Consider the following 25,567-nt stretch of genomic DNA (forward strand, 5'->3'; position numbering starts at 1 on the left):
AACTTATTTTCAATTTATTCTTAACATGACAATGCAAAATGATGGTTATAGAGAATATAAGGAGATAGTTGACTGTGAATAAAGAGACAAAATGTACACATCTCCTAAGAATAAAGTTAAAAAATTTATCTAAGCATGCTGTGCTGCACGTGAGGTCCAACAAATGATAATTTGAATGAACTATCAATTGAATGAAATTATCAATTCAATAGAATTGATGAGAAAAGAAATCCATAGACAATTTTATATTTTTTTATTTTTAATTTTTTTTATTTTAATTTTTTAAAAATTTTTTTAAAAAATTTATTTATTTATTTATGGCTGTGTTGGGTCTTCGTTTCTGTGCGAGGGCTTTCTCCAGTTGTGGCAAGTGGGGGCCACTCTTCATCGCGGTGCGCGGGCCTCTAACTATCGCGGCCTCTCCTGTTGCGGAGCACAGGCTCCAGATGCGCAGGCTCAGTAATTGTGGCTCACGGGCCTAGTTGCTCCGCGGCATGTAGGATCTTCCCAGACCAGGGCTCGAACCCGTGTCCCCTGCATTGGCAGGCAGACTCCCAACCACTGTGCCACCAGGGAAGCCCCATAGACAATTTTAAAGCATAACATTAATTCTAATAATTACAGATTTAAAGATGGAAACTAATCTTTGAAAATTTTTAAAATTTCTACTTTTAAAACAAGTTTTAGTCATTTGTCTTTAGAGCAACAAAAAATTATGAATAAATATTTTATCCTCCATTTCTTATAGCAATTACTACTGCAGAGTCACTGCAAAAACTAAGGAGATTTCTGTGTCTTAATAGATGGAAGTAAAACAAATTAATGGCTAAGCAATGTTTCAGTGACTAACTGGCAATGAAACAAAGGTTTTACGACTCTGCAAAGTAAGTACCTAAGAGCATGTACGTGCAATGTATTTTTGGCAGTACAGACTCAGAAGGCTTTAGAGGGGCTTGTGTCTGGCAGAGCATGCGGAGCCAGCCAGTTTATGTACACTTGAGCCCCTGCCTCAATCCTACTTTTAGACCGTGTACCAAGTATACAAGATCCCAAAATTTTCTGCACTACTCTATAGACCATGTGTGAAATCTTAGGCCTATAGGGTGAACAGAGCTTACGAGCACTGGCCAGTGCATCAAGGCCCTCCAGGTAGAGGATGGAGCCAGGAGAGGGAAAAGAAGGATGCCAGCCTGGGGATTCCTCTTTCTTCATGTTGTCATATCCCAGTTTGGACCTCCAAGCAGTTTGAAAATCCTCAATTCGAATCTGGCCTTCCAGGTTATTATGAAGGTATTTTGGTCAAATTAGGAGGATAGAATATACTTTATTTAATTATTTGTTATTTTTATCTATAACTTTTAAATATTTAGACAAAATGGTGTAGCAGTTGCCATTTCTACTCTTGACTTACAAAAATTATGCTGGGCCTTGTTCTAGCTGTTACAATTACTATACACCACTGATTATTCAAATGTTTAACCACAGTCCCTGGATGAATCACAAAAGCAATTAGTTTATCATAATGAGACAGTGCAAATTTTCTATAACCAAGTTTTCCTGAAATCATATTCTCTCACATGAACACCTAAAAAGATGCTCACATTTTTTTTTAAAGTCTTTTTTTTTTTTTTTTAATTATTAGCACCTTTAATTATTATTTATTTATTTATTTATTTTGGCTGTGTTGGATCTTCGTTTCTGTGCGAGGGCTTTCTCTAGTTGCGCCAAGCGGGGGCCACTCTTCATCGCGGTGCGCGGGCCTCTCACTATCGCGGCCTCTCTTGTTGTGGAGCACAGACTCCAGACGCGCAGGCTCAGTAGTTGTGGCTCACGGGCCTAGTTGCTCCGCGGCATGTGGGATCCTCCCAGACCAGGGCTCGAACCCCTGTCCCCTGCATTGGCAGGCAGACTCTCAACCACTGCGCCACCAGGGAAGCCCTCACATTTTATAAAATATAAAAAAGTGAAATTGTGGGAAGATTCTTTAATTAGCTATATCATAAAGGCAGAAACTAAAGCATTGAATCTCACTATAAAATTTGCATATTATATATTTATTCAATTAAGAGTTTCTGAGGGCGAGTGCTATCTATGATATATACAGTACAAGGGGGAAATACTTAAAAGAATAAACGTATGTTAGTGATTGCCTAAATGTGGCCAAATACAGCCAATTAGTGTAGGCTTTAAAACAGAACTCTTAAAAGCTGTTTTATTTGGCAATTTATTAAAGGGAAATTTTTAATAATCAGCATTCATTACTAAGAAATGAAGATTCATAGTGCTGATGCTAAGCACTTCAAAGTCCTGAAGTTCTTTATTATTGATCATAAAACCAAACAAAAACAACAAAACCTCAGTATTTTCAGGATGGCGAAAACTTTAAGGTTATTTCCCCCCCCACACACACACACTTCCTTCTTCCCTTCCCACACAAATATTTTAATTACTGTATGCCATTTTTCTCCCCCTATGAGCAAACTCTTCCTCACATAAATACTAAATGTTAATATTTAGTAACTAGCAGTTACTAAAATGCTTTAACTACCATTAGTTTTAAATCAAATTTTCTTGGATTTTTGAGGCCTTCTTAGAAAGAAAACAATCAACTATTTCATCTTTAAGTATAAACCAATATCCTCTTCCCTAGTTTTGTTGAAGCCAGTATATTATTTCCAAACTTTGTCTTTTTCTGTCTGAAATTTCTAATTGTGATCTTTTGTTCTGAGATAAATACTAAAAGGATTTCATTAGTGCTATACTGTGGCACACTTCTGTAGCAAACTGGTCGGAAATAACCAATGCTGTGAAACTCAGACATGATTAAAAAGAACAAAAAGGGAACAGATCGCATTAAGTGATAGAAAGTAATTATTAAGACTAGTTACAACTCTGTTCTAGCGACTGTTTCCATCACTTTTGTTGCCAGGGCTTTCTTTCCTTGCTACCATTTTTCACTTTGTACCTCACTGAATCCTGAACTATTTGGGAATAACATATCGGTAAATGTAAAGATATGGAAGAACTTCTACCTCTAAAGCATGCCTGAGATAGAATGGAGTAAACCATGGTAAGCATGGCAGAAACCAAGCCTAGGTCAACAAAACATGTGAAGAGTTTCCATTTCCAAAATGTTCTCTCTGCTTCTCCAGGAAAAGCCTTCTCTTCTTCAGGCAAGTAAACTAATGTAGGCAAAAAACTCTTAGGACACTTCTTACCCAGAGAGCTAAATTTATAAGCAACTGCTCTGGTTTCTTAAGCACCTGTTTTACCTAAATGCTTAAAATTATATATAAAATATTTATTCACCAGAAGTCTTTGATATTTTTGATAACACAAATTAGAAAATGTTACAGGCATATAATTCTATTTGTGATATTATCACTTATCATTCCAAGCTATCTCTCACCTCTCCCAAAATGCATCCTATAAGCCAGCCAGACTAAAAACTATTAGCAGTTTCTCAAAGTCATCACTTTCACCTTTCTGCACATAAGAGGTACTCAATGAATGGTAATTCTTTTTTTTTTTTTTTTAAGGATTTTCTTATTTATTTATTTATTTATTTATTTATTTATTTATTTATTTTTGGCTGTGTTGGGTCTTCGGTTCGTGCGAGGGCTTTCTCCAGTTGCGGCAAGCGGGGGCCACTCTTCATCGCGGTGCGGGGACCGCTCTTCATCGCGGTGCGCGGGCCTTTCTCTATCGCGGCCCCTCCCGTCGCGGGGCACAGGCTCCAGACGCGCAGGCTCAGCAATTGTGGCTCACGGGCCCAGCTGCTCCGTGGCATGTGGGATCTTCCCAGACCAGGGCTCGAACCCGTGTCCCCTGCATTAGCAGGCAGATTCTCAACCACTGCGCCACCAGGGAAGCCCCAATGAATGGTAATTCTTACCAAGGAGTAACTTGTATGACAACTCTGGAGAGCCTGACTTCAGAGCATTTCTAGCTTTTCTTTTATTATTAGAGCATAAGGCAGAAACAGTTCCCTTAATATAAGAGTAAAAGCAGTGTTTGGTGGCCATCTTCTTAGGAAATAATGCCATCTTCAAAAAATACTGATATCAATTCATCTTAGCACACAACTTTCTCTTTTAAGTTGGCTGGTCTTCTTCATATTCTTCCAAAGAACTAGAAGTTAATTATTCCTTTTGATTCAGAACTTTTTATTTTGACATACCTGGGTCTGGAGTGTAAGTGAATGGCTGAACATCATGAGATCTTCCAGCATTGGTCACTACGTATATTCCCACTGATACTGGCAAAGTTATATGTTGGTCATGATATGGGGGAACCTTCACAATAAGATGATTCTAATTGAAAGAAAATTACAAGAGTCAGAAAAGAAGTAATGTTTAAATTAAAATTTTGAAATAAAATATTATAATTAAGTACATTTCCTGTTAGTTGTAAAGTTTAAAAATTCTGACTAGGGGAAAAAACGTAGTATTTAAAAGCTCAGGTTCACAGGCATCAGGACATTAATCTTAAAACTGCTTTTAAGGTAAAATACCAATGTTTTACAATGGCTTACAAGGTCCCTGCCCTGTCAACTTTATCTCATTCCCCTTCTCCTCCAGCTTGTTACATTCCAGTCACACTGACCTTCTTACACTAACACAGTAAATTCATTCTTTTAACACACTAAATTCATTTTTACCTCAGAGCCTTTACAACTTTCTGTTCTCTCTCACTGGAAAACTCTTCCTTTACCTCTTCAAATGGCTAGTTCCTTACCCATTTTCAGGTCTCATTCAAATGTCATCTCCTCAGAGAAGCCCTCTCTGACCATCCTATTTAAAGTAGCACCCCTCTCCAATCTGACCACATAATCTTGTTTATTTCTAAAATAGCACTTATCACCACCTGAAATTACTGTGATTATCTGCTTGTTTTTTGTCCCTCTCCAACCACAAGAATGTAACCTCCATGAGAACCTAGGATGTTCTGTTCTATCTCCATGGTTAAGCACCTCACACAAAATATACTCAAATATATTTGTCAAAAAAAAGAATGAATATATATTCAGGAAAAAAATATGTCCACCACGCATAATGTCAGTTACCATATGTTTTGTAAACCTTAACAGTGAGATGTATCAATACTTCGCAATGCAGTTCACTGCTTCCTAACCACTTTAATTCTCATTTAAAGTCAATAGGGTTCAGTTTACCCAAACCTCAGTAGATTAAAGTCATTTTTTTGTAGTGAAAATAGTGGTAGAAGCATCCTTTTAAGAGAAAGGAAGAGTTCCAAAAATGCTTCAGCAGCACTTATTCTTCTTAGAAGACACAATGAACCACATTTGACTTGTTCTCTTCTTCCCTAGTATGTTATAGTATTGGGAAGGAATATCAAGGGGTAGTGATTATCCTTTTTATACTGAGTATGTGATATGCAGGAGGCCAATGGTGATAGCTGAGGATGAAGTGAATGTGATGACATTTTTTACTTAGTTAGACTATGGTAGTTGGTTGACTCAGTTGAATAGAACATATGACAAATGAGGCCAAGATTTTGATTTTTGAGCACTTAATTTGTTTCTAAGCCATCTTAAAACACTCTCTGAAATAGTCACATTATACATTTAAAAATAGCTTCTTATTTATGGCATTAATAGAATGCTTCCTGAGTCCAGTTAGCCATCTCAAAAAAAATCACACTTCGAGAGACTGCCAGAAGCAGAGAGGAGCAGACACATTTCAGGAGACCACCTAATCTCCTGAATTCCAGCAAAGCAGAGTAAGTGCCAGCTCTCTTGCTCCTGGATTAGGACCTGAGGCTGCAGAGAAAACTCAGAATAAAAATGGAGAAAGTGATATTTCAGGCTGAAATTACTAGACACCTCCAGGAAGTAGAGAAGGTAAAAGAAACCCAGGGAGAAGAACTGCCCTCAGACCAGTGTGTTAAACCTTGGAGCAACCATGAGATTAGGAGTTTCCTACAAGAATGGGAACTCCTTGAAGATGAAGAGTTAAAGAAGAATTATCACAGAGCATCAAGAATAATTGCCAGGCATCTCAAGCAAACGGGCATTAATAAGAGCAGGAGAAAATGTCTCCAGATGCTAATAAACATGCAGGACTTATATTGGACCGTTCATGAAGCCAACCAGAGACCAAGGAGTGAACCCTTGCCATGTCCTTATGGAGAGGCCCTTCACAGGATCCTAGAACACAGAGGGGAGAACAAGGACTTCTCAGAAGTGGCTGATGTCCCACCACCCGAGTACCAGCCCCCTGCGTGTGCCATCCCTGATTGCTTTGAGGAGCTGCTGTGGGCTCCCCCACATATGATCTACATAGAGGATCCTCAGGTACCCAGATGGGAGCCCTGGAACATGTACCTTCCACAGTCAAGTCCATGCCTGTTTCCTGCATTTCTCCCCCTACACCCTGGCCCCCAGCAACAGTGGTCAACTCTCTCTGACACTGAGTCAGATTGAGAACTTACAGTTGGAACCTGGATCCCAGTTTGATTCGAAGGACAGACAATGGACTAGCACAATTCTATACACTCATGACTTCTTTTTTCCTAGCCCAATGTAATGAGGGGAAAAAATGTGAAAATAAATGACTGTGACCCTCAAAAAAAAAAAATCACACTTCTAATTCAGGTGGAAAAACATATATAAATGTGTGTACATCCACAGGTATTAGGGGGCAAAAATCTGAATGCACATACTCAACTGCACATGAGGCCATCAAAAAATGTACCTGCAGTGATCCAACTTCTAAGAAACAGAATCTTAAAATCTTGCCCACCTTCCTTTGTTTAAACACTGCAACTACATCACAAAGCAGTCCTACCTACAGTTAAGGAGATGGTTGAATGGATGGACTTGTGAAGTATCTTCCCAATCTTAAAATTACATATTTGGCAAACTCAATAACTGAAATTATTCTTCTGAATAAAAACTTGTTTCTTGGTAATTAGTAACAGAATTAGTATCTAAAAGTCAGATGCATATTTTATTTAAACAAACCTTTTACTCCACTTGCTTTGGAGAGCGTATTTAAGCAAATCTAATTTGAAACCTTTTATTTATTTATTTTTTTAATTTATTTTATTTTATTTTATTTATTCTATTTTTTGGCTGCATTGGGTCTTCGTTGCTGTGCGTGGGCTTTTCTCTGGTTGTGCAGAGCAGGGGCCACTCTTTGTTGCAGTGTGTGGGCTTCTCATTGCAGTGGCTTCTCTTGTTGTGCAGCACGGGCTCTAGGTGCGTGGGCTTCAGTAGTTGTGGCACATGGGCTCAGTAGTTGTGGCTCGTGGGCTCTAGAGTGCAGGCTCAGCAGTTGTGGTGCACGGGCTTAGTTGCTCTGCGGCATGTGGGATCTTCCTGGACCAGGGCTCAAACCCGTGTCCCCTGCATTGGCACGCAGATTCTTAACCACTGTGCCACCAGGGAAGCCCCCGAAACCTTTTAAAAGCCAAATGAACCTATTTTCATACTAATTCTTCTTACTTCCTCAATCTGAATCCAGAAATTCTACAAGTGATTTGAATTAAAAACTAAGTAAATTGTAGGTAGTGATAGTAAGCTTTTTAAAAATACTACTCTCAAAAATTAAGAGCAATTAACTACCACTGAGCTAGGAGTACAATACAGACAAAACATACAAAGGATCGGGAGACCTGTGGAGCAGGCAGAATGTTCTCTGAGGTAAAAAGAGAAGAATATCTGAAATTTAATTTCTTCATCTTTAAAAAAATTTATTTATTTATTTATTTTGCTGCACCGTGTTTTAGTTGCAGCACACGGGATCTTTTAGTTGTGGCATTCGAACTCTTAGTTGCAGCATGCATGTAGGATCTATAATACTTCCCTGACCAGGGATTGAACCGGGTCCCCTGCATTGGTAGTGCAGAGTCTTAGCCACTGGACCACCATGAAGTCCCTGAATTTTAATTTCTTAGAAAAATCTGCTTGGATTCAAAGTAACGACTTTCTTTTTTCCAGCAGATACTCTTTTTCAGAGCTTACAGGCTCTGAAGTGGGAATGGTCTGATCAACAAGTTTTACAAGAAATCATAAAATGCCAGAGTTAGAAGGAACCTCAAATAATCTAGTAAAAGAGTTTATCTTATAGATTAGAAAACTGGGGCAAAAGAGAGACTTGTCTTACACAGGTAACACAGATTGTTAGTCACAAAGCAGGTACTAGAATTTCAGTTAAGACTAGTCTAGCAGACATTATCTGATGGTAAATGCGACAAAGGAATGGCTGCTGAGTCCTACTATCTCTTCTTGACAGCATGTAGTAGCATAGGCTAGAGGAGAACATTCTGCATAGCATTTGTCTAGGTGTACAGGAAGCTCCACCTTACATGATACTATGTAGTGAAGAATTAATTTAACTCAAAGTGAGGTCTAGTCTTTTCCCTTGGCTACTGGGAGGTGATCTCTAGGCCCCTAGAATGTCCTGTCTGACAGAAGTATCTTTGTTTGTTTAGGGGCTTTGGCCACTGAAAAGTCTAACAATGTAATTTATGAAGAGAGCTTTGAAACATGTCATATCATTTCCAACCTCTGGGGGAACTGGAGACTAAAGGTTAGCTGCACGGGCAGTATGTGATCCAACACAAATAAAAACTCTGAATACCAACAGCTTGGATGAGCTTCCTAATAGGCAGTACTCTGTATGTACTGCCTATGTTGTCACACATCAATGTGCTGAGAGGGTACGGAATCCCTGAGGACAGGAAGCTTCACCTTCAGGACACTCCCAGACCTTACTTTATGTGTCTCTCCCTTTGGCTGGCTCTGATTTGTGTTCTTTTGCTTCTCTGTTCTTTATGAACTGTACTTATACATACCAGTCTTCTGCATATGCCTTATATCTGATTTACTCATAAGTTTGTCTTTCTCTTTTGTTAGTTTCAACTTCTATGAGGTTGGTCTTATCTGCTCTACATACTAATTCTTAAGTCAGTCCTTTATCCTTGTTTTCAAACTTTTTTCCTTGTTATTTGGAAAACAATATATAGCAAGGTCCTACAAATATAGACTCTTTAAGTGTAACAAGTAGTGCTTCTGAATGCAAAAAGGTAACTAACAAGTATAAAACACCTGGCACATAGCAGGTACTCAATAAATGTTTCCCTTTGATTTAACCAAATAGTACGTTAAGATAATCCAAATCCTCAGAGCAAATAAATATTAGGAAAGAAATGTTTCATTCATTAACAATGGTAATTTGCTAATGCTCTTAACTTTTTCAAATAGAGAACTGTCATTTCTAGCATCAGTGGAATAAATCTATTTCAGTTAAAGAAACCCAAGAAAGAAACTTTAAATGATTTACATCAACCCCATATAAAGAAGAAATTTGTTAATGCAAGAAAATTTTGGAGCAAAACTCAATTTCTCAGAGAGTAAACAATCAAACTGTAAAAAGTTTAAATTATACCTGATGAAATAATTCCATGTCGATTTCAGCTTCCGACTTCCAAGAGTTTTCATCTGATTGAAATAAAAACAGTGACTTACTAAAATTGTGAAAAACTTTTTACTTTGTAGCTACAACTATATCTTTATAACAAAGTGAAACACGCAACAATTTCTAAGGCAGTATTGTGCCTACTTACCAGAAACATTTTCTTGGAAAATAACTTTAGTTCCTTTCAGAAAGTTCTTGCCGATTAAAAATACTTCTTCCTCTCCTTTCACTGAACAGCTATGTAAGCTCTTCTTTAAGATTTCTGGCACTCCTGCTGGCTGAGCTGTAGATATATATAAGCATTCCATAAAAAGAACCACCAACACTTACTTCTTATCTAAAATCAACTCTCAATTATCCAGTTCTATAAGTTGTCTTTGTTGACCCCTGAATTTGACTTCTTTTATTCTGCATATTAAATTTTACCATAACAGAAAGCAAAGAAAAAACAGAAAAGTCTGTATTAATTTTTAATAACTATTGTAAGATTTTATAGGGATGGATTAATGTCTGTGATGACATTTTAATTTATTAGATGTCATCTCTGTTTTCTCATTACATGAACAAAAAAAAGGTGTAAAATATGAATTTGGTCATGTTTTTGTCTTAATATTTTTAAAAAATTCAATTTAGAAACAAATTTATCTCACAATCCTAACCTTAAAAATGTCAGCTATGCTATGCCATTACAAGACTTCTGAGGCAATGTGAGCCTATGGGTGGTATTGAGGGCATCTTTAAGGATCTAGACCCAGGACTCAGGCCCTAAACCAGAAGAACACCTGAAAACAGACAATGCAATTCAGAGTAATTCTTTCTACCAGGGTATCTCCTTGAACTAGGATACCCTGAGGTTAAAGATAAAATGCACTTGTTTTTCAATTACAAAGACTAACTAACCACTAGTACAATTAACAAAGAGGTTGACTAGTACTGAGCAGGAGCCAGATCTAAGAAATTGTAACTGGCCTACCAACTTCCTCATGTCATGATTTCCTTAAGAAAATTTAATATGTACTGCTTAGTAAAACAGGTTCCAAAGTAAGTGTATCTGGGAATTACTGAGTTAAGCAAAGCTAAATGAACAATAGGATTTCTCCAAGCATTTCACATTCTGATGTACACTGTAAATATCCAAGAAGTGGGTATAGTACACAGTCCCCCCAACATATTTGACTCCAGAAACATTCTTCCATATTGACGCCTAAGGACTAGTTTTCCACCAGAATACTCTCTGGGATACTGGTTAATGCAAATACATACCTTTTAGGTACTCAAAACCCTGCTTCCTTAAGATTAAGCACTTTGAAATAGAATACACTATTTGTTGTTTTAGTACACCCTAACAACATATATACTGCAAAGGTAAACTTTAACATGGCTGTATAACTTATCAACTTCTAAATTAATGAGATAGTCTATTAAACTTTAGGAAAAGTTTAAGTTTTTTTCTCATTAAATACTTACATATTTAATACTTAATTTTATCTTTACAAGAAAGTAATATGGGAAATTATCCTTGTCAAAATATTTACTGCGCCTCTTTCCCTAGGCCTGCCGTTCCTTGTGGGAAGGCTCTTGCTCCACTCAACGTCATTCTTGCTCCACTCATGTAAGGACTGGCCATGTGACTTGTTCGTATAACGAAATGTGAACTGAAGTAATGTGCCACTTCCAGGCTTTAAGAGCCCCACGTGGTTCTACCATCTTCCTCCACTACAAAAATGGCAATATCCCAGAAAGGGGCAGTAGACTTCTAAAGCCTGGTTCCCAGAGTGAAGAAAATGGAGCTGCTTCCAAACTACACCCAATATTATCATAAAATGAGGAAGAAGTAAAACTTTGTTGTGTAAGCCACTTAGATTTTTTTGGTTGGTTGTTACTGTAGCACCGTTTAGCCTCACTTGTTAATACAAACAAGTATCTTATCCTAATTCAATATCTGAATGGCAAATAATATTTTCAGCAATGTCTGAGTTTAAAAGAAATTGTGATTGTATAAACATATACACTGTCTGGAACCCACAGGGTTAATGTATGAACAGAATGGAAACAGTTACTGGTCGTACACTGGTAATTACATACCCTTTTAGAGAATTAAGTGAACTTAATTAAGTGAATTTATAACTTTTTGGAGTAACACTGGAACTAGATACTTGTTTTTATACAACATTCAAGAAAAATATGATAAATATTATTTTGATTAGAAAACAATAAGAGGTGCAAAATTATATGCACATATTGTATTAACAAAATGAATGGAAAGTCTATAACCTTTCCCCCCAACTTTCAAAATACTATATGGAAATTCCACTTCACTCATGATTATCAAAACTTTTTTCCTACCTCATTTTTTCCTTTTATGTATTAAAGGCTTAAGATGGCCAAATGAGGCCCCTCTGAAGGTACAATGTGTATTTATCTTTTATATATTTGTATTTACATTACACAAAGAACTAGTCTGTTCAAGATAATTTAACTTCTAACTTTTGACCTTAAAAGGTCTTTTCTATTAAAAAGTTTAATGGTTACCTAACAGGACATACTCCATACTAAACAGAATTGAAGTCAGGATTATTTACGCATTAACTGTTTTATTTTTATCTTTAAGTAATTAGTAAGCTGACTCTTGAAAGTGATCACATTGCTTTAAAAAACTGTAACAAAAAAAGCAGGCACCTTTCTGGTATTATAAAAAACAATGTGCTTTTAGATGCTGTTCAAATAGCGGCCTCAAAAATAAAGCTGAGGGACTTCCCTGGTGGTGCAGTAGTTAAGAATCCGCCTGCCAACGCAGGGGACGTGGGTTTGAGCCCTGGTCCGGGAAGATCCCACATGCCGTGGAGCAACTAAGCCCGTTCGTCACAACTACTGAGCCTGCGCTCTAGAGCCTGCGAGCCACAACTACTGAGCCCTCATGCCACACCTACTGAAGCCCGCATGCCTAGAGCAGCCCCTGCTCGCCACAACTAGAGAAAGCCCTCGTGCAGCAACAAAGACCCAACACAGCCAAAAATTAAAAAAAATTAAAAGCTGAAAAAAATTACTGAACATCTGAATACTGAAAAATAACAAAGCAAATATTCCAACCTGTCAAAAGAATTAGTAAGGCTTTTTAATGTCTGTGAAGAGAAGAAAAGTTTACTCAATGATATTACCCCTTCTCTAAAGTTGTGGAAGAGCTAGAAATAAGGAAAGTAGGAACTCGTTAAATTCAGTAAGATTTAATACAATAAGCATTAGTAAGACAAAATCTAAAATACATTATATTGAAGAAAGCTATGATTAATTTTGCCACATTAAAAAAATTATTATAGAAGGGTGGATTCTAAAAAAGTATGAAAATTGATATTCTTAATTTGATCTAGTATATATGTATTGTCTGGAGACATCTAAAGGTGTGAAGAATATAAAAGGGGATGATTCTTCTATCCCCTTAACAACAAACAAAAAGACAATGGATCCAATGGCCACTGTTAAACCAACAAGTAGAAGCAGGACTGTTTTTCTAAGGTCACAAGGCACAGCATGAATTCTGGCATTAGGCCTTCTTTCCATTGAGTGTCTCTAGATGGAAGATCAAGTATCTGTTTCCTCTCCTCCCTTCCACCTCTAGAACCTTTTGGCCCCTCTTCCTTTTCTACCTCCCTCTCATCTTCCTGTTTCCTTCTACCTCCCATTCCAATTCTAACCCTTCTTACTAACCTATTTCCTTTTTACCTCTCATTCTACCCCAACTGCTCAAACCTGCCAAAAAGGTTATATTCACGGAAATAAACACAAACCATAAACCCATAATGGAACATAGAGTGGCTATGGTCATGCTCAAAGTATTAGATCATATAAAAGAAGAACTGCACATGCCCCACTAAAATTGAAACTCCATCCTAATAATATTCAAGTTGAGACATATTGTGATTTATAGTAAATTAGCACCTAAATTAGAAAAGCTTTATAACTCAATAAACCATCTACAGATTATTTATTCTGTCCCTATCTGAACACAATAGAATGGACATGGAATCTAGAAACTTTAAAAGCAGCATATTTATAACTGAACATTATCCAGAAATAGCCCAAGGAAATACTAGTATCAAAACAAATTTTTCATAATAATGAAAAATAGAGAAATCCAAATGAGCTCTCTTTATTTTTATTTTATTTTTTTAAAAATTTTTGGCTGCATTGGGTCTTTGTTGCCGCGCGTGGGCTTTCTCTAGTTGCGGTGAGCGGGGGCTACTCTTTGTTGCGGTGGGCGGGCTTCTCATCGCAGTGGCTTCTCTTGTTGCGCAGCACGGGCTCTAGGCGCATGGCCTCGGTAGTTGTGGCACGTGGGCTCAGTAGTTGTGGAGCACAGGCTTAGTAGCTCCGTGGCATGTGGGATCTTCCCAGACCAGGGCTCGGATTCTCAACCACTGTGCCACCAGGGAAGCCCCAAATGAGCTCTCTTGAGATCAGAAAGATATTTACTACTTTCTTTTTAAAATTAGGGTGTTTGCCAAGCTAACGTAGGGGTATAGTCACTTCTGAGATGAATTAGAAAGGAAGGGAAAAATAAGATTTACCAAGGGTGAATAATTTGACAAAACTAAGCTACAATTAAATAACAAAGGCTTTGTAGGTATCCTGGGGGTACCAAGGTCATAATACCCATAACGACCCAACAGGAAGTTCAAGTGAATGGAACTCAGTCTCTTCTGCTCTTTTGAATTCAGAAGCAAGGCCAAAGAAAATAATAGTTAATGAAAATCTTCTTAAGGGATGTACAAAGGAAAAAGCTTTCCTATTTATTACTTGTAATAATACTCATTACAGGGAAACCAGACTATATCTTGAAGCACATACAACATGACTGAATTTAAATACACACACATGGACTTCCCTGGTGGCGCAGTGGTTGAGAATCCGCCTGCCAATGCAGGGGACATGGATTCAATCCCTGGTCCGGAAAGATCCCACATGCCGCGGAGCAACTAAGCCCATGCGCCACAACTACTGAGCCTGTGCTCTACAGCCCGCGAGCCACAACTACTGAGCCTGCACTCTAGAGCCCACGAGCCACAACTACTGAGGCCACATGCCACAACTACTGAAGCCCATGCGCCTAGAGTCCGTGCTCCACAACAAGAGAAGCCACCGCAATGAGAAGCCCGCGCACTGCAACAAAGAGTGGCCCCCGCTCTGCGCAACCAGAGAAGAGCCCATGCACAGCAACAAAGACCCAACACAGCCAAAACAAAAAAATTACACACACACATCATTTACTTTCTATGCCAAGGTTAGCAAAGTAAGAATTTCATTTCCCACTATACTATAATACTTTAATTTGTAATCAGAACTCCAACTGCTATATATTTACAAAGTTCTGCTTACCTTATTGTTTCTTACATTCTAATACAAAACACTTAGAATCACAGCGATTTATCACACTATGAAGATGCTGTGAAAATCCTGTGCCTTTGCAATTTACTTCAGGCAAACTGTTCAAATTACTTTTTTTTTAAATTTATTTATTTATTTTTGGCTGTGTTGGGTCCTCGTTTCCGCGTGAGGGCTTTCTCTAGTTGCGGCAAGCGGGGGTCACACTCCTCATCGCGGTGCGCAGGCCTCTCACTGTCGCGGCCTCTCTTGTTGCGGAGCATAGGTTCCAGACGCGCAGGCTCAGTAGTTGTGGCTCACGGGCCCAGCCGCTCCGCGGCGTGTGGGATCCTCCCAGACCAGGGCTCGAACCCGTGTCCCCTGCATTGGCAGGCAGATTCTCAACCACTGCACCACCGGGGAAGCCCCAAATTACTTTTTAAATCAGTATAGGATAAGAGGAAACTACAAAATGCTACATTCCTTTTGAATTTTATTAGAAATTACCCACCTTTAATTTAACCTAGAAAATTTAACTATAGCTTTGAAAATGTTTCAAATTTTTCATGATCACAAGCTGGAGTATGAAAAACAACTGATATTTAGAGATATCAGAAGATTAACAGAAAAGGGAAAAAAATTCCATATATTTAATATCTCCATATTTTCTTACTTACTACATAAAATCGGAGAAGAGGGTGTTTGCAGTGTCAAAGTGGAGCCATCTTTCCTTGTGATATTAACTCGAAAAACCAATCTGGCACGAGTGCTTTTTTTCTTGGAACCAGCAATTCCTATTCTGGCTTCAACATCAGCATTCCTCAATTTCAATATCCCTACGCAGTCCACCCTAATACAGAAAAAATATATTAACTGATATTTTCTGTTGTATAAATAGCACAATATTCTTAAACAAGTTTTCTTTTTAAAAATAATTTGCTTTCTTGTTAATTTTTGAGTATGTAATATAATTATATGGTTCCAAATTCAAAAAACAGAGAAGGGTAAGTTCTGAATATTCATAACTTCTCATCTTGTCAACTTTTCATTTATAATAATAATGGAAAAAATAGTACAGAATTAAAATCACTATTTCAAAATCTGAACATAAGTAATGGTTTAAAAGAGGTATTTTTGCTTTAAAAAATTAAATTTATCCTCTTTCTTTTTGCACCTAATTCAGATATTAAAATAAAGAAACGGATTTTACTTGAAAAAAATTAATAACTGTCTCCCCCCAAAATGTTAACGCTGCACAGCCATTAAAACATATGTTATAAATAATATTTAATGTTATGGGAAAATGCTCATGATAAGTGAAGAGCAGGTTACAAAGCAGTGAGTAGAGTATCATCGCAATTTTATCAGAGAAAAGGATGGAAAAAATAAATGTCAAAACAGTAATTAGTTCTATTAAGTTGGAAGTTGGCGTTTGAGGGGTATGTTTTTAGCTTTTTATTACTACTCAATTTTATTGAGATTTTTATTAATCTGTATTTTCAACTTATAAGGAATAATTACTATTTTTATAATCAGTAACTCCCTATCTTCCACCATATACATTTATTTTTACAATTTCAAAAGTTAAAAATAAATAACCTTCACTAAATATGTTTCAAAATTTCCCTTTTCCAACTATACTCTTACTAACTTATTCAAAATGGTTTTCCAAACAAAACAAAACAAAACAAAACAAACCTGAAAACCAAGTAGAGAAAACTCTTTAGCTATCCAATACGGATAATTACAAAACAGGTCTATCCCATATCAATATTTGCTGCTGTTACGGTTACCGTTAGAATTAAAGGTCCTTAATAAAAGGATTAAGGAAAAAAAATTAATTTAAATCATTTCTAATATATTTCAGGAAATGAAAATGCATAAGATGAAAAATAGGTAGTCTCAGGACATAATTTTTTTTTAACATAGGAAAACAGAAACAGAAGGTAAATTTAGACCAGCAATATGCTTTTTCATACCAAGATGGGTCAAGGCACCATGAATGATCTCTGTCAGTTTCTACTGCCAACACTAACAAAAGAGAATTTAGGAAAGCAAATCAAATTGTTTGTAATTTTATTTTTTAATGTTAATATTATTAATTCCAACATATAAGTCTGTATTATTTTCCAAAAAGCCAGCATTCCACCTGCCTTTTATATCCTTGTCTTTCACTATGGGAATTCTCTAGCAAAGGGCAAAAGAGTTCGTTTTCACCCATTACCATTCTGCAATAAACTATTATTTTTATTTGTTATGTTTAAAACATTTTAATACAATACTCAACATCTTTTATACATTAGAAACTAAAAAATTTTCCTGCCTACTGCAAAAGTGTAATGAATTAACAAAAAATATTTTTACTAAGTACTCACGCTAGTGTCATATTGTTGCTCGGATCAAGGCCGACTTCTATAACAGTAGTGCCTTCAATGTCCACTTCTTTGCAGGGAGTTGTATTTCGCCCAGTTACCCTGCAGGCCTGATAAAATCCATGTGGTTTCACTCGACCAGAGTCATTGCCCACAAACACCTGCAACACTACTGGTTCATTATGGCCTTCCAGCTGGAGTGAGATAACATGGAGCATAAACACTAATCAGCATTTCAAATAATCTAATTGTAAAATCAAACATTTAAGACCAAGTCCTATATTATTATATTTATAACTGGATTCAATAAAGAAATAACAAGTCTTCCAGAAAAACAGAGGTAAAATATTTTCATAAAGGAAAATTGGCTAAATTTTTGCAGAAAACTCTAAGTTTTAGTTCTGCAATAATCACATTTTAATTAAAATTTTTGATGTTTAATGATAAATTATCATTTGTAATTAATTTGTACAACCAGATGAGAATGAATACACAATCCTTTAAGGTATTTATAAATTTACGGACTGCCAAAGCACGTGGGTCACTCACGATTTACCACCACCACTAATGGAAAATTCACTAAACTGTGCTAGTGGCATCATTATCATCATCAAATGAGAGTACATCTACTAAATTTTTACTCTGTTAAAGCTGTTTGAGTAGGAAAGTGTTTGAAGTGCAGCTATATAAATACTAGGGGGATGGAGCTCATTTTCATAGACTAGATACATATATACAACATCACAAAATCCTGGGCCAAAACATTATGGTCTGAAAAACTGCTGGTTCAAACCAGGACCTATGGGTCATTACAGATCTCTAGCAAGCCTTCATAAATTAAATTATAATTTGTATGCTGAAGAATAAATAAATATTTAAAAGAACACTTGGGAACAAATGTTTCCAATGCTGGTTCTTGATAAGGTTTGTAAACACTGAAGCTGCTAATACAGAATGCAGAAAATCACAAAATAACTTGTACAATCCACATCAAAGTGCTTAAAAAAAACTCATATATCTTTTCTATCCAAGAATAACTGTATCTCTGTATCTATGGGTATCATCATAATGAGTCAAATAAGCAGCAAATAAGCAGTCTACCCAAATTGTTAGCAGTACCTTAGAACAGTGTCTGGCACATAGAAGGGTACAGTATTTGCTGAATGAGTGAATAAATAAACTTTTAAGATCAGCCAATTCACTCCTTATCACAGGCAATTAATCTAACTACTTCTGCAGACAAGTATTTAGACAAAGCATAACTTAAAGCCGGAGCAATTAGGTTAAAAATATTTACCAAACTATCAAAATGTCTGGTTAGACAAATATTTATACAAAGCATAACTTAAATTTCTCACTTGCCTGTTACTTGTCCTAAGATTGGGGGACTGAAGAAGGATTGGTGTGGTGAGTAGTAGAGGGGTAGGAATGATACTGTACATGTGACTATTAACAAACCGTATAATGGTCATGAGTAAGCTTCTTGATCCCAAGTTTCTACCATTATTTCTTTCAAGTATAAAACGAAAGGCAGTTCAATTAAATATTGTTCAACTAACACATTTACACAAACTGTATTTACAAGAATCTACCATGTGACTAGCCAAAATTCCTCCCTGTTTAGTATTTTGCAAGGGGTAGGAACATTTGTTAAATAAACATCCCCTACTCCACTTCTTTTGGTTTGTCTTCGAAGAGAAATAGTCTTTTTAATAAGGTATCCCAGGTGCTAAAATTTAAGTGCCCCCTCTTTTTTCTTTTAGTCTAAGTTCTGAAAAGATAAAGACTCAACTGATACCCTGTTTTTTAAACTGAAGACTTAAGTTACCTATCAACCAATTCTTTTCTGAGTTGAGTAGTCCTGATTGCTTTAGCCATCTCAAAAACCTTATTTTCTAAGTCCAAGATAATTTCTACAATATTTCTTTAGACTCACTTTAAAATTTCTTCTTAAATATAAGGTTTGGGAAGAATCTAAAACAGTTGCTACCAATATCAAATATAAAGGGAAGATAATTCATGATTGCCATATATTTTACTTGTTAGAACACATTTTCATCTCTCCTTTCATTTAAACTAAAATTCAAAGGACATCAGAGTAATAATATTTGGCCTATAATTCAGTCAGACTTTTACTTTAATTTCTAATATACACAGCTATTAGTTTTATTTTAGGCAGCTCTTTTTTGGTTAAAAACAAAATAATAAGTAAAAGTAGATAAAATTCTTCATATATTGCTAACTAAAATAAGTACCTTTACTGTAGGAAAGCCTTGCTGTGTTCTGTCCTTTACTGAGCCACGACTACCCTCAGTTAGGTACCGAGCTCTGTGCTGGGTCTCAGGTTGTACAACTATCTTCAGCTCCTTTCCCTCACTTTTAACAGGATACTGTCCGCACAACATAGGGCTCTTCTTCACTCCAGTTCCTTTTTGGTTTTCCAATGTTCTGAGAAGTCAAAGCACAAAGTGGAAAAAGTATCAAAAAGAGTTTTCTACAAAAGTCATCTAAGATAAAGGAAGAAAGAGAATAGGCAATAACATTAAAAACAACTGATTATCTTACTGACAAAATAAAAGACAGCCTAAGGGACACTACATTCCATAAGTAAAGTATCTTTAAAAATTTTGTAATTAAAAAGAATGTATATATGTATATAACTAAGTCACTCTGCTGTATAGCAGAGATTGGCACAACATTGTAAATCAACTATACTTCAATTAAAAAAAGTTGAAAATAAAATTTTGTGATAAAGTTGGACAGGGATGACAAAGAATGCATATGTGTGGCAGGAGGAAGGAAGACTGAATGCAATAAACTAAGAATAACAGGAAAGACAATAGCTAATGTCACTATAACCTTTCACACTGCACTTCATTCAAAATAAAGTTTAAAAATTACATATATGTGTGAGTGTTACATAAAGCTACAAGATTACTATTATTTTCTAATAGGACTTACAAAGCAAAAGAAAAGTGGGGGTAGCACAAAGACACAAACAAAAAAACACAAAAGGCCTTAAAGAAACTGAAGGAACATGTACATATTCTTTTGGATATTTTCCTCAGTACATCAAACTGAGAAAATTATACTAAAGAAAAAAAAAAATCAGTGATTCAATTTTTATTTGGAAATTAGCTTTACTCTAAACAATCTTTCCCAGAAGTTAAATTTTTCAGAGTATTTTAATTTGTGATTAATTAAATAATTAAAGCCCTTAGCATATAAAAAATTTATAATCTGGGCTTTACAGATAGGCAATCTAACTTATTTTTTTTAATTGGGTTTCTAATGTTTAATGTTTATTTGTATATCATGCATTTGCTATGCAGAATGTATGTTCAAAGAAAAATATTTCAAATGGTGGTTAGGACTTCAGGTCAACACATTTAATCTGAAGTACTGTAAATATGTGATAAAAATAAATAGAAAACAATATTATTAGTTTAAAAATTACCTATGTATATTTAAAAATAGAGTCAAGGCCTATAATGCTTTCTGTATGACTTTCCCAGTCCTAAGTTTACACTCACATTGAAAATAAAGGAGCCAAGAGATGACTGTGGACAAAATCCTGTCCAAAAGCAAACAGGTCCTAGGAGAAATATTATGACTTCAAACATAGAGGAGCAATGGTGGCTAAGCAGCCTTAAATCTTAAGCAGCTCTAATGTTTACCTCTTCATTTCTAACCAAGTTGTTGACTCAGTCATCAATAATAAAGAGGGAAAAGGCTATGTTCTCAATGGAATTTGGGATTGGGGTGAATCCATGGCTAGGATGCAGTAAGGTATGCAGTAAGACTGACTGGGTGAGAGGGAAGGGTTCTGAAGGGAAGTACTTTGCTCAATCATCTTCATATTCCCTAAACCTTGCACAATTCCTGAAACAAAAGAGGCTGAAAAAGTATTTGTTGATGAAGGCAAACTTGTTGATGAAGTTTGACATAATTAAGTCAAAGATTACCTGTGTAAGTAATTTAAAAGGCCCTGGAAGAATAAATTCTATGAACAAAAGTATCAAGTCAAAGTCAGAACAAAGGGCAATAAATCCTATTTTTTCATCATTCTGGGTAGAAATTCAAATATTTGCACTGAATACAATGTGCAGTACTTTGCATACAAAATTCTATAATGATACTGTTTTATACTCATTAAAAAAAATCAAAGCAAAAATATTCACTTAAACTATGTAAAAACATTCCCTAAATATGCACTGAAAGGGACTAAAAGAAAAAACAGCAAAATCTAATAGTTGTATTGATTTATTAGATTATAGGTTATTTATTTTCTTCTATTTTTCTGCATTTTTCAAATGTTTGTAATTAATATCTATTAATTTTATAATAGAAAAGGGAACACTTTAGTCTGAAAAATAAGGAAAATTTAGCATATCATTAATTTGGCAAGATGTGGCTTTTGTATTCATTTATGCTGGCCAAGCTAATATTTATGAGGGTAAATAGATGATATTGAGTTTTACTATTTCAATAAAACAAAATATTTCACTTGGGATGAAAACTTTAAGTTGATAAAGTATACACATTATGGCTTAAAGAAGAATAGCACATGTAATCAAACAATTTCTGAAATGATACTTTTAAAAGCCCTTAAAACTAACTTTATTCTCTAGGCTTAAATGTAAAAATGGAATACATACATATTTAGATCCCTACCTGTGTAAAACAATAAAAACATCAACTAATTCTTAGAAAAGCAGTCATTCAATTTACTAATTTTTAATGCATTATGGCTTAAGGAAAAAACAAGAAAATAGCAGCTAATTGTATGGGATTTTACTTCTAAGTGACTATCTAAAAAGAAAATCCACTGTCTTGGAATATTCTATTCAGAACTTAAAATGACACTAATTCCTTTGTGCTGCACATCCTTCTGGTTGCCTGTCACAAAAATAATTTTCACTATAAAATGCCTAAAACAGGTTTCACGTGCAGGTGACATCATATCTTAATTTCTAGGAATATCTAAAGAGACATTGGCTACTGATTCTCAGGACATTTAGGTGAAGAATTTAAGAAAAATACGGCTAGGATGTTTAAATACTGAGTAGTTTTTAAGAAATGATTTTGTTCTCTTAATAAACTCTTTCATATAACATTTTATTTATATAAAAATGCTATTTCCATCTTGAAGATCAATAAAAACTGCTGTACTCAACATATTTGAGGGTATATTTTCTATAATTTAGCATTATATAGAAAGAAATTTTATGGCAAAATTTCTTTCATGTTTCTAACATCTTTCTTATTGAAGAACATAGAACTTTAGTTTGAGATCCCCTTAACGATTGTTTTCAAAGGCCTATTTTTCTATATTTATATATGGTTTTATCCTTTCCTTAATATAGTTCTTATAAATTCAAAGTTTAAACTTCTTCTATCATTTTCATATGCTAGTGTCAAATATTTTTCCATTACCTAAGAAGCTGGACATTTCTTCTGCTGCTTGATGAGTTTCTGTTCCATGAATTATTTCATGAGAGATTTTGTCTTGACAAATGTTATTATACTTTCCCTGGGTAACCTCAAATCATTTCTAAGATATATCTATCATACAAAAGCAGAAGCAGAAAAGATGGAGGTCAAGATATCTCTTTAACAGCAACTGCAAATCATGTGTGTTGACTAACTGTAAGTCAAAATTTTATTTGTTCTTCATTCTGAACTTTAACATTTATTTCAGTATAAAAATGAAAATCTCTCTTACGGAACTTAAAAAAAAAAACAAAACACTTTCTCCACAGAAGCCCGAATAAACACATACCTGTATTTAATGATAGATACATATGAGCCTTTTAAATCTGTGCTACTGCATTTCAGAGCATTTTTCTATAGGTAACAGTTCTACAGATATTGTTGACTCTGCTAATGGCAACACTTTAGGAAAGGGTATATGTTGTTTTCTTTTAGATAATTTCCTAATCTGGACTTTCTAAAAATGAAAAATATTTAAATGTGCATTTTAATTTACTATTATCACCCCAAAGGAGTTTTAAATGAAAGTAGAGAAGAAAGTAGTATAGAATAATCATTACTTAAATGGTAGATATTACTTTAAAAATATACTGAGAAAATATTTAAGGACAAGTTTAATACACATTAAGAATATTCTCTATAACTGTCAACCAGATTTTTAACTTAAAATATACCAATGATGTAATCAAATAGTGAAACAATCAAAAGCATCTCCATCATATTCTGTGACAACCTGAAATTGTAGGAGATCCTGGGTCAACTAAAGGACCATACATACCCTGCCACCCAAAAAAGTAATCTCTCAAGATCCAGTGAGTAAAATTCTATCAAACTATGTTGACTATACTGTAGGAAAATCTAATCAAAAGTCTAGCAATTAAATGTTACAATAAAAGTATTAAAGGAATTAGAAAGTTAAAAATAAGTCATAGTATTCTGTACTTCAGAAGTGAATATTCTGTAATATAGCTATTGAAATATATTTAGTGAGTGTTGTGAACTGGCAGAGATGAATGAAAACTCAAACAGGCACCATGATCCTGTTCTATCACCCTTTAGATATATAACCCAGAATCACAGAAAAAAAAAAAAGTGATACATTTATTTTTTTAAAAATGCTGAATTGGCATAATACATTAAAGAAAACGCTTAAAATAAATACATGAATCTAAGTTGATAATCAAACTATCAATTTAGTTTTTCTTGTTTTCATCAAATAAAAGAAAAAAGGGAAATAAAGTCTAAAATCTTCATAAAAATGGAAAATGACTGAATCATATGGGGAGACAACGTGAAAGGGAATACAAACTAGCCCTCTGTAAATGTTTGTTTTAGCTGGAGTCATTGCATCACTAGTTATTTCTATGAATAAAAATATTTTAAAATTCTTTTAAAGTATCAGTCCATTTGAAATTAAAAAATTATTTCTAAACAGATTATTTTCATTTTCTACTAAATCATACCCATACTAAGATAACTATTGGTAAAATCTACCGGTATTTTATTTTCTTCTCTAGTGAAACCTGATAATTTTAAGTTAAAATTTTCATGTTATTTCAATGATAATACTAGTATCTTTGCTTTAGATGCAAACTTGAGCTGAGCAATTAAGAAAAATGAGGAATGATTTATTTTTTTGTTTTGCATAATGGTGAGAGAACTTTAAAAAAATGTGAATACCAACCCATTTCCTGCTTTTGAGTTGCCTTTGTTGTCCGTGGTAAGCTGAGAAAGCACATAGTGAGGTGCTTTGGCACTGTCGGCATCAAATATATCCATATTAGATTCTTCACAATCTCGTCGTTTGACCCCCGGCCTCTGCTTTGGATTTCGTTTTCGTGATTTACGAGGTACCTCAGTGTTATCATTGTAGGAACTGGTGCTCATGTTACTGAAGTTGGAGGGGGAATCCTCCATCCACATACTGCAGCTCTGCTCAGATTCCAATCCACACCCCTCATCCTGGCAGGACATCCGACTGTTATCCAGCAAGTCCTCAGGTGGTGGTGAGATGTACAAGACTGTGTGCCTCTTCGGTGTTGATGGATGCTGCTGAACTGTGTTACTGGTTAACTGCTTTTCACTTACCCCTCGGTTACTTACCCCCAAGGCTGAGGAGCAGCTCTCCACTTGCATAGCCTTGCTGTCGGTGACTGAGGTAGAATAAATGGTAGGGCTGGAAGAGGTGGTAAAGGAGCTGCAAGCACCGCCCATGGAGGAAGAGGAGGGAGCTGAAGAAGCATCTGCAGTGTACAATTTAAGAGTAAATACACTATACATGTTTTCACCTATGCTGGCTAGCAGTCCCATTGAAAATGTGATTTGTGAACTGATTGTTTTTCCCCAAAATGAATAGTTGGAATTTGGTTAAGTTTTAGAATATAAATGCTTCAAGCAATATAAGGCCTAAAAAATGCAATTTTTAAAAATGCCCAAATAGCATTATTTTACTTGTGTTATAATTGATAGATTTTTAAAAATCTAATTTAATGTTTTAAGCTGTAAAGCAAAAACAAAGCTTTTATTGCCTCAGCTGGATAGTTCCACTGAATTTTAATGATTTAAAATAATAAAAAAAAAACCCCAATATGAAATATATGCTTGTGGTCCACATTCAATGCCAATTAAATAATTCATTATAGAATTTGAAAAGTGGGACTGTGCTTAGCCACAAAATATTAAAATAAGTTTCTAACCTATGAAGCAGAGAACTACAGGTCATTTTTAATGCAGACACTCCCTGCTTCAGAGGCAAATCCTGGAATAAAAATATGAGAAAATAAATGAGAAAAGAGCTGCTGATTATTCCAGATATCAATTATAAAATGAGAAATAAATAGAAAAAATATATAATCAACTGAATTGGAGGCAAAATGGAACTGGTACCGTCACTATGATTGT

At 35.3% G+C, this 25,567-nt stretch overlaps 2 protein-coding genes across 9 annotated transcripts in view; one reads left to right on the forward strand and one right to left on the reverse strand.

The window, feature by feature from the left end:
* NFAT5 (nuclear factor of activated T cells 5) overlaps positions 1-25,567 on the reverse strand; it is a 190,433-nt gene that overhangs the window by 20,735 nt on the left and 144,131 nt on the right. For 5 of the 8 annotated variants that reach the window (XM_057533772.1, XM_057533771.1, XM_057533770.1 and 2 more), the window contains 7 exons: positions 24,351-24,909; positions 19,429-19,621; positions 17,177-17,367; positions 15,479-15,651; positions 9,592-9,726; positions 9,414-9,466; positions 4,181-4,313 (listed from right to left, as the gene is read on the reverse strand). In XM_057533772.1, coding sequence (XP_057389755.1) covers positions 4,181-4,313; positions 9,414-9,466; positions 9,592-9,726; positions 15,479-15,651; positions 17,177-17,367; positions 19,429-19,621; positions 24,351-24,909 — 1,437 coding nt within the window. Of the gene's footprint in view, positions 1-4,180; positions 4,314-9,413; positions 9,467-9,591; positions 9,727-15,478; positions 15,652-17,176; positions 17,368-19,428; positions 19,622-24,350; positions 24,910-25,362; positions 25,425-25,567 lie in introns of all 8 variants that reach the window. The other 3 variants (XM_007198202.2, XM_057533774.1, XM_057533773.1) reach the window with 1 other exon arrangement.
* On the forward strand, positions 5,807-6,753 carry MSANTD5 (Myb/SANT DNA binding domain containing 5). Its single transcript, XM_057533775.1, has one exon. The coding sequence runs from the start codon at positions 5,807-5,809 to the stop codon at positions 6,443-6,445; it is 639 nt and encodes a 212-aa protein (XP_057389758.1). The 3' UTR covers positions 6,446-6,753.

The sequence above is a fragment of the Balaenoptera acutorostrata genome, chromosome 19 (assembly GCF_949987535.1).
Source record: "Balaenoptera acutorostrata chromosome 19, mBalAcu1.1, whole genome shotgun sequence".
Lineage (NCBI taxonomy): Eukaryota > Metazoa > Chordata > Mammalia > Artiodactyla > Balaenopteridae > Balaenoptera > Balaenoptera acutorostrata.